Source organism: Argopecten irradians, chromosome 4 (assembly GCF_041381155.1).
Source record: "Argopecten irradians isolate NY chromosome 4, Ai_NY, whole genome shotgun sequence".
Classification (NCBI taxonomy): domain Eukaryota; kingdom Metazoa; phylum Mollusca; class Bivalvia; order Pectinida; family Pectinidae; genus Argopecten; species Argopecten irradians.
In genome coordinates, this window is record NC_091137.1 from 45,074,791 (window position 1) to 45,088,982 (window position 14,192).

Below are 14,192 nucleotides of genomic sequence, written 5' to 3' on the forward strand. Positions count from 1 at the left end.
ACAATGAAAACCTCTTTTGATTATATAATTATATTAGATAAGATTCCTTTTATTGTGTTTAACATGGTATTAGTTAAACTGAGTATTTGTTTATCGGTAAAAATACTGCAGGCTGCTGACGAAAAAATTAAAATGTTACGATTAACAAGTTCATACCGTATTTGACCCAATAACTGCCCATCCCAATTTTGAGGCCTTGATTTCAATTGCCCAAGGCATAAATAGACTTACCAGCCAACCTGGACAAGGTTTATTGGGTCGAATACGGTATGTATTTTTTCTATAGCTGTAAAACAATTGGACCATGATAATAACTGTCACACAAACAGAAATGCCACATGTAACCTTGTTAATTTGTATGTTTTTAAGCTGTTGGAATCTGTGCCTGTTTCGGAGATCCTCATTGCCAATCGTTTGATGGTAGATGGCTCCATTTCCAAGGAGATTGCAAATATACCATGGCAACGGACGGATGTGAGGGCAAACCGCCAACGTTTGAAGTGAGATCGAAACACTGGAATCAGAATATTCCTGGACTGACAGGGGCTACATGGGTGGAGGAGATCGAACTGGTCCTCCATCTTGGAGGGTCAAACACGGTATATCATACATCTTACCAATAATGCAATGATATGGTATATCATGTTTGGTATATATTCGGTCTTTGCATATTAGAGTTATCTTTCCTCGCGAATGTCATTATTTTTGAGTGAAAATTTCTGACACTATGCTCATAATACATAACGTACCGGTCAATGTACCAACATGTTAGGACATAGCTATGTGATATACAATTATAAGATAGTCATAATGAAATTACATTGACGAAACATACCATTATAGCCTAATACACTTCAATGCATTAGAATTGGAGAAATACACCTAAAGTGAGAAACCCTGAACACTTAATATAAAAACAAATAAAAACAAAGATATTCGCTGCTGAGTTACAACTGATGGCGAGGAAATGATATATATTGATAGGTAATTATGTAAAAATGATTCGTAGACAAACTAGCTCTTATAAAATCTTTAAGTATGTCGTAACAGCCATTATGTGAAGTGAACATACAAGGTGTCATGATTTGTTTTGTAATGTTACAGGGTTTCATTTTTATATATCGTATTACTCATTCCATGACCTTGTATTTTAGACCGTGACCTTGAAACAGGGCAATAAGGTCTGGTACAACAAACAATGGTTACCCGTGCCCAGCAGACCAGACGACCATGTTGATATCCGTCGGTTTGGAAACTGGATTGTAAGTGTCAACAAACGTCTAAATAAACAACTAAATAAACGCTAATGTAAAAGGAGTCCTTTGATTTCATTTTGTTATCTATAAGTGTATGTTACAAATAGTTAAAAATCATAAACTTCTTAGTGTATGGAACTTGTTCATTGAAATATGTAACTATATAACACTTCGCGAAATTTAATTTCAACTTTATTAAAATTTCTAAATTTGGATATAAAAGTAATATATTTCATTAATTTCTTAATATTTCGTTTGTCAAATTTTTACGAACATAGCAATGTCCCGCGAAATCTTCCTCACGAAAGTAACTAGTTATACGATACCAAAAACGTTTAATGGAATTTGGAAGTTAGCATTGTACGATAAATACGATTTAATATGGCTGATTGTTCTAACGTATATGTACTATATGAATCGTTCAAATCTCTTTATCATAATTATGTAGCAAGTGTACACGAGCCTTGGTGTCCGTGTGAACTGGGATGGGGACCATGCGGTAGAGGTCATGCTTCCGGATAGTTACTTCGGCAGCACGTGTGGTCTCTGTGGAAACTACAACTTGCAACCGGAAGACGATTGGAAAATTGGAGATTACTGCCCTACAGCCGGAGAATATGTTAGTAAAATCAAATGAATCAGGCTCCTTATGATATAATTCGTCGTAAAGCTGTTGTTTGTCTATTTTCAAATATGGTTACATATAAATTATGCCGAAATAATTTTAAGGAAAGGTATGCAAGGTTTTGCAGAAATAGATAACTATTTTAAGTATCAAGTCTTTTGGTCTTCTCTACAAACTTTAAATAGATGTGAAAATGTAGACCGAATGTCTTATTTGCAGAAACAAGTCACGTAATTAAGTTATGATTTTCAGTCGTAGTGAAGACTATATATTTCAAAACAAAATAAATTATTGAATAAATCAAATAATTTGAAACAGGAAATTAAGCATGTATTGGAACCTTTCGCTATGCAACAAAATATTCACACTTCTTTTCAGACGAACAACCCTAACATATTTGGTAACTCGTTCGTTGTATCCGAGTACAAAGAAAAGAATCCTCATTGTGAGGCCGACTGCAATGCACCCGAGCCGCCCACAGCATGTACAGAAATGGAGAAGAAGGAAGCTTTAGAATACTGTAACAAGCTCTTCCTCAACACACAATTCGAGGTAATTTAGTTTGCTGATATCCATAACATGTAATGGTCATTCTCGCGATATGAGTTGTTTAGCAGCTGATCTAAGATGATAGACGTTACCCTCGATATTCCAGGGGTTTGATACTATTACTGTCGTTATATCCAATCCTGGATCTATCTAATAGTAAAGCTGAAGGCAGTTCAGGAGAGGAAAACCCTGACAAATCACAGGCCTTCAGAGATTACAGAGCCGCGACGCCCACACAGTCACCCACAGTCCACCGTTTTATATAATTCCTTTGATGTACATCAAAAACAAATTACAAATTGTGTCTTCTACTGTATCAGTTTTTGCTCTGAGATAGTCCAGGGCTAATACAATAAATTAATAATTATTATCGTTATAATTACAATAATTATAAGTTCGTGTTGTTTACCTTTCAAACAATGTTTCACAGGAATGTTTCCGTGCAATGCCTTCGGCTACCGTTGACGGTTTTATCGTTGCCTGTGTTAATGATCTGTGTCTTGTGAAAGAAGATTTCGATGCAATCGTCTGCACCCATGCTAGCAATATGGTGAAAGAATGTTCAGATAATTATAAAGCTGTTGTCACTGATTGGCGATCTATCGATTTCTGTGGTAAGTACGGGACATAAGGGCGCATATAAATTTATATTGTTTTAGATTGTGTGTTATAGCTGAAGTAACGCAAATTTCTCTTCTGTGATAAAACCTGTGGTTCTGAATATGGTATAGCGAATCTTTGCAAATCCTCTATAATACATTATTTCATAGAAATGCTTTCTGGTAAAAAATATAAATATATAACTTATTGAAATCAAAGATTTAAGAACTCCTTTGAATACCTCTTTCTATTTATGAGTCTGATATATAACAAATATTTTCTTCTTGTTGTTCTTTTCTTTAAACAACATGCACCATTCTTTGCACTTAAAACAAATGCATAATCAAATGTGTGTTCCAGTTAAGCTTGATGCCAACGTATAAGTTAAGATGCAAATTAAGACCAAATACAAGAACTTGTAAATAATATTTGAAGCGCTACATGAAAAAATGAATAAATTGGAGCATTAAAGATCTAAACAAAAATCGTATTTTTTTTTAGATGTAACATGTGGTGCAAATATGCAGTATTTGTATTGCGGATACCCACAAGAAGAGGGGACTTGTTATGACGTAGAAAGTATTACTCCTCTACCGATAATTAACGATACATGCCGTGAAGGCTGTTTCTGTGAGGACGGTTACGTCATGGATACGTCCGCGACGGAATGTGTTCTGAAAGAGGACTGTGGATGTATGTATAAAGGACGTTACTATCAGGTAAGCGGAGAAAAATCTACCTTTCGCAGCCAATCAGAATGAAACGTAACTGGTCTAATACAAAAACATCAGATGTACAGATATATATGGGATATAGTTCTGATTACAGTAAAAAAAATTATGGAAAAAAGCATTGTATCTACATATTCTTATCGTTACTTAGAAATGTAATGTAGATAGAATAATTAAAAATATTGCTTTTTTATTCTCAAAGAATATTACGTTTGTAAAGATATTTGTTATCATATTCTTTATAATTTTTCTCGAAATCTGACGTCATGGTCTTCTGATGAAATTTTCAAAGAAGGATTTGGTTAACTGAAATGTGAATTTTTAAGAAATGAAGTGAGAAAGATTGAGTTCCTAATGACCAAATGATTAAATTCATAGTAAACACATTATTGATATCATAGAGTGATATAGAAGGACATCGGTTTTGATTTCAAACATTATAAACGTAACTATAGCAAATAATAAAATTATATAACTTGATCCGTGAAATATTGAAAAAATAATTGAGTAATATTTACTCATTTCATTAAATTCATTTAAAATGTAATTTTCTTGTTGTTTAAAACCGCGAAGATATTGACTCACGTAGATAGCCGGCTATACTGTGAACTTTAATTGTATTCTACATTTTAAGGTCGGAGAACAAATGATAACTGAAGACTGTAAAGAGAGGTGGACATGCCAGGATGACCACGACTTTACCACGGAAAAAATAAAATGTCACGAATTATCAGAATGTAAACTACAGAACGGTATTTATGGATGCCATTGCAATCCAGGGTACATCATGATCGACGATGTTTGCATATGTAAGTAACAGTTTTAATGCTTATAAATACTGAATGTCATGTGCGGTTAAAATTCGCGTAATTTTCCCCTACAACTTTGACGTTATGCTCGCAAAAATATGACGTCACAATAAATACCTAGCCTCAAGGGCAGATAACTCAGTCTTTAATGTACAAATAGAGAATATCTCGTAAATTAACATTACATCGCAACCAAAATAATATGCTTTGCAGCAAACATTTTTCGCACAACAATAATAGTTTTAATAACATAAAAACAGCTTTACGCAGAATACTTTTTACAAATGAATTTTGTCAAATCTAGTTGAGACTATATTAAAAAGTGTCCTTTATGATAATTGATCGAAGTGACTTTAACTTATCCACCATATATTCAATATTTGATTCTTGCTTTTTATCAAACGAAAGACAACCTAGACTGGTATTTGTATTCCGTGTCTTTCTTCACCATACAGTTGATCCTTGTGGTTCAGAGCCATGTAAAGAATTCCCAGACGCCGAATGTAAAATGGTTGGAGATACATACGTATGTCAGTGTAAGATGGGTTACCAAGGAGATTGCCGAGAATGTGAAGGTACAAAATATATATGGATCTATTGTGTCATTTTTCATTCACTATGTATTGTAGGTTTCTTGACAAAAATTTTCAACTTATAACAGTTTTAGCATGTGTTTTTAATTTGAAAAACAAAATATGTATACACATTTAATTGAAAATTGTTTTTAAACAGTACAATCTCTAATTCATCAAGTTCATAATATTTACAAAATGTATAAGATAATTTATCTAATATCAAGGTATTCACTGTACATTCTGAACAAATAATTTAACCCACCAAGAACCATATGTCAAAGTTGTGTATCTACTGAACAAGGTATCTTCTCAGTCGTAGTTCAGATATATTGACTTAGCAAATTGATTCCTTGTGCTGCAATATTGCAATAATATTTTCATATTCCTATCTAAGAGAATTCATATACATTATTAATTTCTCTTATTGTAATTCAAAAACATCAAAACTCCCAAATACGACGTTTCGGTTTATCATCAAGAGCCAGAGACATAGTGGTTGAAGCTGGTCGTTTAGGATTCCGGAAAAGCGGGTTTTCTTAGAGGGTAGTCTCTATAGAGTTCTCTAAGACAGGTTTTCAATATTGCTATAATGTCGGTTTTATCTGTATAGATATTGACGAGTGTAAGACAAGAACACACAACTGTACTAAACATGCTGAATGTAAAAACACCCCGGGATCCTACACCTGTTCATGCCGCTCAGGTTACAAGAAAAACGGTGACAGGTGTGACGGTATGTTAACTTTTTAAGTACACTTAAACAAATAAATTGAATTTACAACCTGTAATGCAAAATTCTTGTGCACATTATTTGATGAATAGAGTTCTTCCTTCATTCCCTACCTCCCTTCTCTGTAATTATTTTGAACGTATTCTAGTTATATCGTAAAGTGATCAGAGAAAACCAGTAACAAACATAAAGTTATCAACAGCAATTAAATAAATAATTATATATTTTTTAATTGACGTGTTTTTGTTTATGTTTTAGATGTAAATGAATGTCTCGATGATAAACTCCATAATTGTCCAGATGGCACGAAATGTTACAACACCATCGGTGGTCACGTGTGCAAACCATGCAGCGGTTAGTCAAACAACATAGTCAAATCTTATTTACTAAAATTATTACATGATGTCTTGTTGTTTTTTTCAGAGATGAATACAAATTCGATTGTGTATTAATAAAAAGTATTTTTTATAATCATAGTTAAAAAAAGATCCAGTGAGGAATAAATCTAATAGAAAATTAAAAAAAAAAAGTTTATTTGCTCTTTGACTCTTGAAAGTTCATTCACTCTTTTTGTAATATTGTAGATAATTCACCGGGAGAGAAATGCTGCTACTGCACTGGATCACGTTGTAAGGAGGAAGGTCCGGTAAGTACAAGTATAAATCAGTCACGTGATTCAAATCAGTCACATGATTCAAATCAGTCACGTGATTCAATCTACCCGGACAACCTTTCTTACATAATTATGTATAACGTTTTGAGTAACTTTTTGTTTCAGACTCCACTTAAATAAGGAAACAAATGTACGAGGTGGTGTTAAATTACAATTAATTTACGATTACGATTTAATAACATATCGTGAATCTTATAGGTATGATATCGTATCGTCAAACTTACAGGTGTGATATCGTATGGTCAAACTTACAGGTGTGATATCGTATGGTATCAACTTACAGGTGTGATATCGTATGGTCAAACTTACAGGTGTGATATCGTATGGTATAAACTTACAGGTGTGATATCGTATGGTCAAACTTACAGGTGTGATATCGTATGGTATAAACTTACAGGTGTGATATCGTATGGTCAAACTTACAGGTGTGATATCGTATCGTCAAACTTACAGGTGTGATATCGTATCGTCAAACTTCCAGGTGTGCTATCGTATGGTATAAACTTACAAGTGTGATATCGTATCGTCAAACTTACAGGTTTGATATCGTATGGTCAAACTTCCAGGTGTGATATTGTAAGGTTAAACTCACAGGTGTGATAACTTATCAACCTTAATGTAATATTTCATTATTAAACTATCATGTGTATTATTGTCTGATAAAACTTGCGTGTAATATCACATTATCAAAATGACATTATCAAAATGATATGTACAATGTCATATTTTCCAACTTACAGGTATGTGGAACAGATGGCACTACCTATCCTTCTGCGAAAGCTCTAATAATAAGTAGGTGCGAAAATGACCTGAAATGGCACGAACTACAAGTCGATTATAACGGACATTGTAAAGGTAATTTACATTTACTGAAACAAAATTTTAATATTTTTGAAAAACTATATTTATTTTCTTTGTTATAGTCAAGTAACGAACAATGCAATCTATTCTAAAAATAATCGTCTATATTGAAAAAAGAGGAAGACGTTATGAAACAAATGACATTGATATCAGTATTATAGATTAAGTATGTCCCTGTCATAACATTGATTTGGGAGGGGAAGTATATAGTGTAATATATGACCGTCCTGTCCTTACCTGTCTGGTTACGTGCTGCCTCGTTCTCATTGTCGTTTGGGTGACGTCATTTCTATTTTTCATTTTGATTTTTGATACCGTATAGCCGGTTATTTTCGCGGGGATGATATTTTCGCGATTTCGCAGCACATTGCAATGATCGCGAAAATTTGATCTGCGAAATATTGAGAAATGGTTGAATGATATCTACACTTAAACCATATCGCAAAAAAACAAAAAAAAGAAGAAAAAAAAACCCTCTAACATATGGTTTTCTCGTTTTAAGATCAAATCGCGAACATTTTGGTGCGCGGTATAAGATATAAATTGGAACCATTATTTTCTACTTTACTGATATGACACAAGGAATTCTAAGGTATTCTCGTATTTTCATTTTGAAATATAGTATCAATATCACACGTTCTTTTTTAATGAGGAAACACATACTTGTTCCCCTCCAGATGCTTGTAATACCACGGAATGTCCACCAAGACAAAGCTGTGAAATCGACCCTGACACTCAGAAGCCTGTATGTGTATGCGAATCCTGTGACACAAGTATTCCAGAAAATACAGAGCGTAAGTGTTGTCCATAATGTAACATTTCTGACTTGAAATCATATATGTGTATATCGCATACAATTTCTGTAGGGCAAAGAAGTTATTCTAACAGTGTGGACAAAATATTGTTGAATTTTCGAGGCGATCTGCCCCTTTGTCAAGATCCAAAATGAACAAATAAGATTACATATTAAAGACGGCCATGGACGTTCACAAAAATATAAACAATGAACACATATAGAACATACAGATAAACCACATAGACAATAGCTATGCGTATTGTCTGAATGATCCCTTCGGTCAGTCGCTATAATTAGTTGCAATCGCCGATGGCTTATTTAGTTTATCTATAAAAAGGCATATCAAAATGGTGTGCGGTTAGGGTTATATCAAAATTTTAAATTAGAAATTATTTACATTTGTACATACGTAGACACTTATTGTAATTATGATTATGTTACGTGATTTCTGTGACACAGTTAATCCAGCATAAATGCAGAACATGAGTGGTAACTACTATGTTTCAATTAGAATGATGCATATGATGTCTGTGACACAACTTATCGAGACAACATAAAGGTGCTGCATCGCCAACACATAGTAATTTTATCATTTGATAAGGACCAAACGACTGTTACCATCATTGAACTTCTTATTTTACTTCAAAATAGAAGTATTTTAAATAATTAATTGTATTCCGAAAAAAAAATCATGACAGTATGCCTTATTTCAAATAAGATTCTTATTGCGCAGACAACAAAAGCAGCACAAATCAATTATATGTATTTTGCCTTAATTAGACATCTATACCATTAAACATCAACTATTGCCAAAATAATAATTACGGTCTTTGTTCTGCTGATGGTGGATCATCTTTAAATCCACTGCTAATAAATACCGGAAAAAAATATTAGTAATTTTTTTTCGAGAGTCAAAAACCCCTGAAATGGTCAATTTAAATATTTGATATCATGTGTATCATTAGCGACTAATCAGTTATATACTATAAGTGTGAGAATTATTTCCCTACCTTGCTTTTTGACATTCGAACAGGCCCAGTGTGTACTGACACTTTACGACTCTATCCAAGCATGTGTGCTTTTATTGAGTCAATGTGTAATGGCGACGGAGATTCGATTCCAAGCTTTGACACTGGACCATGCGAGGGGATACGATGTAAGTTATTGACAAGCTAAAATGTTGTTAACTTATAAACTGTAATATAGTTAAGTCGGTACACGATGGGGTTTATTTTCGCCATATTTGGGAATTTCTTGAAATTCGGGAAAAAACCTATTAGCAACGTTGTCATCATGAAAACCTCTTTGATCTGCGATCACTGGATCGAAGTAAATCGATGCACTACGAAAATAATGCTCCATTAAAGAATTCACGCAATATTTGCCCTATAATTACGAGTTGGCAGTGTCATAATTTATGCGGTGTATATCTATGATTCTACGAACTGTATCTGTTTTAAATACGTGATTTATGAACACAGCTTTCATTCCGGTTACGGAGTGGAGTGAGTGGAGTCCATGCTCAACAACGTGTGGAGTTGGAGAGAAAACCCGATCGAGAGAAAGAGTGAATGGGCAGTTCTACCAAACCTTCAACTTTGAATTGGAAGTAGTCGCCAAATGCTATAATGACCCGTGCACAGATTGTACGTATCAAAACACCAAACCAATGATATGGTTATTGATGAAGTGTTATTTACTGTATAGAGCGTGACTTTCCAATATGTTTGTAATATATTTCACTGTTGTTAAAAGCAACAGTATATTTCCTTTCAAGTGTTGTTTATTTTATCAACATTAGCTAGAATTTTTTGTATTTTTACAAACACATATTCTATTTTGTTAGAAAATGTTTAAAGGCAGCCGATATCTAGATATTTCATTAAATAGTTGAATTCATGCGGACATTAAGGGGATACAGTGAGTCAAATATATGTTTAAGACTCACTTATACATTCATTTTGGGTTTTTTCCGCACGCTGGTGTGCATATTAAAATAATATCAATGAAAAAAACCAAACCAAACTTCAATTCAGGCTTATAAATGAAAACAACATACACGCAACACACCGCATACATGGGAGGCCGTCCTTACATGACCATGGCTGTTAATGGGACGTTAATAAATCAAACAAACAAACAAACAAACAATTATAAATGAAAAACAAAGAACCATTTCCTACGGAAGAATTATCCTCTATGATCACATGGTAACAACGAATATATCTTAAAATTTGGAATGTGAAATAGATTTCCCTTATATTTCGATTTCATCCTGTGAAATTCCACATTTGTATAGCATATAGGATTTCTATTTATTTGAGTAATCGTTACTGCCTTGTATCAAATATAACGTTATAACTAGTGACATTATTTTCTAGTATTCGTTATTATGGTAACAATTTTTCAAACAATTATAAAATTTATGTTACAAGCAAGATTGAATTATATGAATATATATCAACTAGCTCAAAATGACGACTGTAAAAAACTGACAGAGTCTTCATTTTGTTAAATGATGCGTTTTATTTGCAGCCCCCTGTTCCAATAATACGTGTAACAGCACAGAAGTCTGCCTCATTGATGCCTATGGTGAAGCTAGCTGTGAGTGTCCCGACTGTTCATACCACGGGGACGAACCAGTCTGCGCTATGATTGCTGGTCACCATCATAATTTCCGGAACCCGTGTGAGGCCCAACTAGAGGCTTGTGAAACGGGAGAACCATACGAAATTCTCAACCAAGGAAAATGTGGCAGTTAGTTTTTGAATTACTTATAGCTGATAAACCTGATTGCTTAAAGTAATAAAGAACTTGAATTTGAATTCATGCCTAATCGATGATCAAGATATCCCATATTGTTTTTTCAACAAAACACGTTGAACACTTTAATTTTTTTTCACTATAACTCTAACCATTGGTCATTCGGAACATCTTAAAGGAGCTGTTAAGTTATTTTCTCCAATAATAGCGCAGTAAAACATTACAAATTCCACATCCTTAATGGAAAATAAGCGAAAAATATTCATAAATCCGATGAACTGTTAACGATCATGGTTTATGCTGTATGGCATTTGGTAACTTCAGAAAAACTTGAAAACTTGGAAATCCCTAATCACTATGCGATTAATTTAGCCGAATTTCTATTACGAAAACAAATGCAACAGATATCCACATATCCGCTGAAAATGTTCTTTTTATTTGCCTTAGCCTCTCAATTGAAAAAAAGTCCTTTATATTGCCATTCCCAGGATGGATTTCCGTTAAGCAAACTAATGCAACGAAATAGCCATCAAGAAGTTGATAATTGTCCTTTTTTAGGGTAAGATATTTACACTTCTGTATTACAGCCCTCCCTGTGAACTGCACACTGATGCCAGATATGAAGGTTTTGAAGAGTCCTGGGTGTACTAACCTTAGAATCAATAAGGGGAAATGTTCCGGTGGCTGTGGACGCAACTCCAACTTCTGTTGTAATAAGCGCAACACAGTAAGGAAAGCATTCGTGCTGGATTGCGGAGAGAATGCGCCAGTTTCCCAAACGGTAATTGGATCATATCCTTTCTCGTGCAATATCCGTGTCGGACGATTATTATCTTGAAATAATCCAGGAGTTACTATCACTTGTATTTTACCCATGGACTATATATTACCACAGTAAACTAGATTCTAGTTGCTACGCGGACACACGAAGTTTGCAAATATAATCTATTTCATAATCTGATAAAATTTATAACAAAATAGAGACATGAATTCTTAAATGAAGTATTGTTTTTTCCTCATACCTTATTTCTAAGATTTTTTTTTATTATATTAAGTTTCAATAACTACGCATCTTTGAAAAACGTCAACTTATAAAGATTATACGTTTGGAGACGATTTGTCCCTTGAATTGGATCATTTGGAATAAATTAAAATACATCTTCAATATAAAATAGATACCATAATTGAATTGTACTTCTTAATTACATAGTACTAGATAAAGACTGTAGATACAGACAAAATTAATGTTCTGCATTTGATAATTTAAATTCACATTAGTTACATTTCTAATAACTTAACATGTTTAATCGAAAATCATTTTTGTATTATAATACCACGTAATATGAACTAATATATGGCAAAATATAACCATGGATATTAGTTTCTAAAATTACTGTGCAAACAATAAATAATATCCTTAATATTGTATAGTTCTTTATATATGGAATAACTGGAACTATGAGAAAATTTGCTCAATTTTGTCATCAATAGAAGACAAATTCAAAAAATAACTTCGAAAACGTTTTACAGATGCATTATTAACACTGATTTCATTTATATTACCACAGAAAATCTATCTGAGAACAGATTTTAATATTGGGAAAAGAATAAATTTCGCGTAAAGTTTATTTTTCGCTATATTCGCGTTTTTATTGAAATTCACGAATTTTAACGCTATCGAAATATTCAAAACGTACCTAAAACAATAGTTCATTTTTTTTTTAAATATTGACATATTAAGCGACAATTTATTTTCTGTCGGTTGTAATTTAATTTTGATTTGCATTTTCCATTTCAGGAGGAGATCACAGAATCATGCGAATGTGATCGATTAAACCTGGAAGAAGAATAACTTTACAAATGTAGTTGTTTCTGTTCATATGTCACATCTCGATTTTCTGTTCTTTTTTGTTCATCGGTTCGTGACATTCATATAAACATATTCTTGATTAAAGAATTTCACAATAACATAGCTTAGTGTTTGTAATGATTTGGTTTTAGATAATGGTTTCTACGTATTTACGCACTGATGTTCATTCTCCGTGAACATACATGCATTTCATTTTTGTTTTGTAATTTTTTCTGTGTTTTATAAGTAATAGGCTTTTCGGTGATAACAAACTGATCAAGTAACTCAATGTATCAATAGTCAAACACTTAATACAGCAAGTTACTTAGTAAATGGTATCAAAACAAAAGCTACCCAATCAATCAAAGAGAAAATTATAAATTCGACAAAACAAAGTACTTTGTAGAAAATGAAAATTGAGATTAAAGCTTAGGGATCTTCACTAAGTTTGTATTAACAAGATTACATAATTTTGGGTTTAGTTTGTTCTTTCTAAAAACAGTGCATGTTAGATCCAAGCAGATACATGTGGTTCTGTGGACAACACTGCTAATTAAATCGGGCCAGTTTGGCGAAACCTCCATAATGTTGAACTTTGACGGTTAAAATGACCTCAGTAAGTGTTCTGAATATTGTTTACAAGTAGATATTAGACAGACGTATATTTTTCATACCATGGGCCTACAAGACAAAGGTTGGCCTTTCTTCGCACGAACGTCTTATAAACAATTACGGTCATTTAAAGACGACCCCAAATGTATGCAATGTATTGCGTGTGTGAAGGTCTGTATGTTTTGGGAAACTGCGGTAGACACCAAACAACGCACACAATCCGATCGAAATTTAATGACAACAGACAAATCAGTCGTCCCACACCCTTTTTGTTGAGCGCTTGAAAGAAACTGAAAACTTTTATAGACTAACGGGTACCTCGGTCGTAGGCCAGAACCCACAGCCTTCAACACAGGAAGTTAAACGTCATGTAATCTTCCGAGAACTGTTCCATTTACTTCACAATGTATAATTGAATAGCCGTAGAACCAAATGATTGGTTCATTTCAGGTGATGTTAAAATGTTTTAACAAGAATCCACCGAGAAAACTATTATTTTAATAACTTCACATCAGTACGTTCATTGTATTTGAAAGAGCGCCAAAATGTATCAATGACTTATGTAATAAACTCTCAATGATGTTTATATTTGAAGAAACAGCATTGCCCAGGCAGCAAAGACATCTCTGTGATTTATATCCCCGAATTATTTAATCAGTATGTCCAGAGGCAATCAGTTTAATACTAAGAATTTGTTTTTGATTTGCTTTTGTGATCCTACGAAGACTTTGGGTTAAGAGGATCTAAACGACTGGCAAATGGA

General features: G+C 33.4%; 1 protein-coding gene across 1 annotated transcript in view; it reads left to right on the forward strand.

The window, feature by feature from the left end:
- LOC138321817 (fibrillin-1-like) overlaps window positions 1–12,940 on the forward strand; it is a 58,161-nt gene extending 45,221 nt beyond the window's left edge. Inside the window, exons 37-54 of the mRNA XM_069265797.1 lie at window positions 370–599; window positions 1,155–1,262; window positions 1,705–1,875; window positions 2,260–2,433; window positions 2,861–3,044; window positions 3,532–3,749; window positions 4,396–4,570; window positions 5,026–5,145; window positions 5,756–5,878; window positions 6,134–6,229; window positions 6,460–6,521; window positions 7,289–7,403; window positions 8,087–8,203; window positions 9,239–9,361; window positions 9,687–9,851; window positions 10,741–10,962; window positions 11,556–11,749; window positions 12,767–12,940. Of these exons, the coding sequence (XP_069121898.1) occupies window positions 370–599; window positions 1,155–1,262; window positions 1,705–1,875; window positions 2,260–2,433; window positions 2,861–3,044; window positions 3,532–3,749; window positions 4,396–4,570; window positions 5,026–5,145; window positions 5,756–5,878; window positions 6,134–6,229; window positions 6,460–6,521; window positions 7,289–7,403; window positions 8,087–8,203; window positions 9,239–9,361; window positions 9,687–9,851; window positions 10,741–10,962; window positions 11,556–11,749; window positions 12,767–12,820 (2,651 nt within the window). The 3' untranslated portion in view covers window positions 12,821–12,940. The remainder of the gene's footprint in view (window positions 1–369; window positions 600–1,154; window positions 1,263–1,704; window positions 1,876–2,259; window positions 2,434–2,860; window positions 3,045–3,531; window positions 3,750–4,395; window positions 4,571–5,025; window positions 5,146–5,755; window positions 5,879–6,133; window positions 6,230–6,459; window positions 6,522–7,288; window positions 7,404–8,086; window positions 8,204–9,238; window positions 9,362–9,686; window positions 9,852–10,740; window positions 10,963–11,555; window positions 11,750–12,766) is intronic.
- The last annotated feature ends 1,252 nt before the right edge of the window (window positions 12,941–14,192 follow it).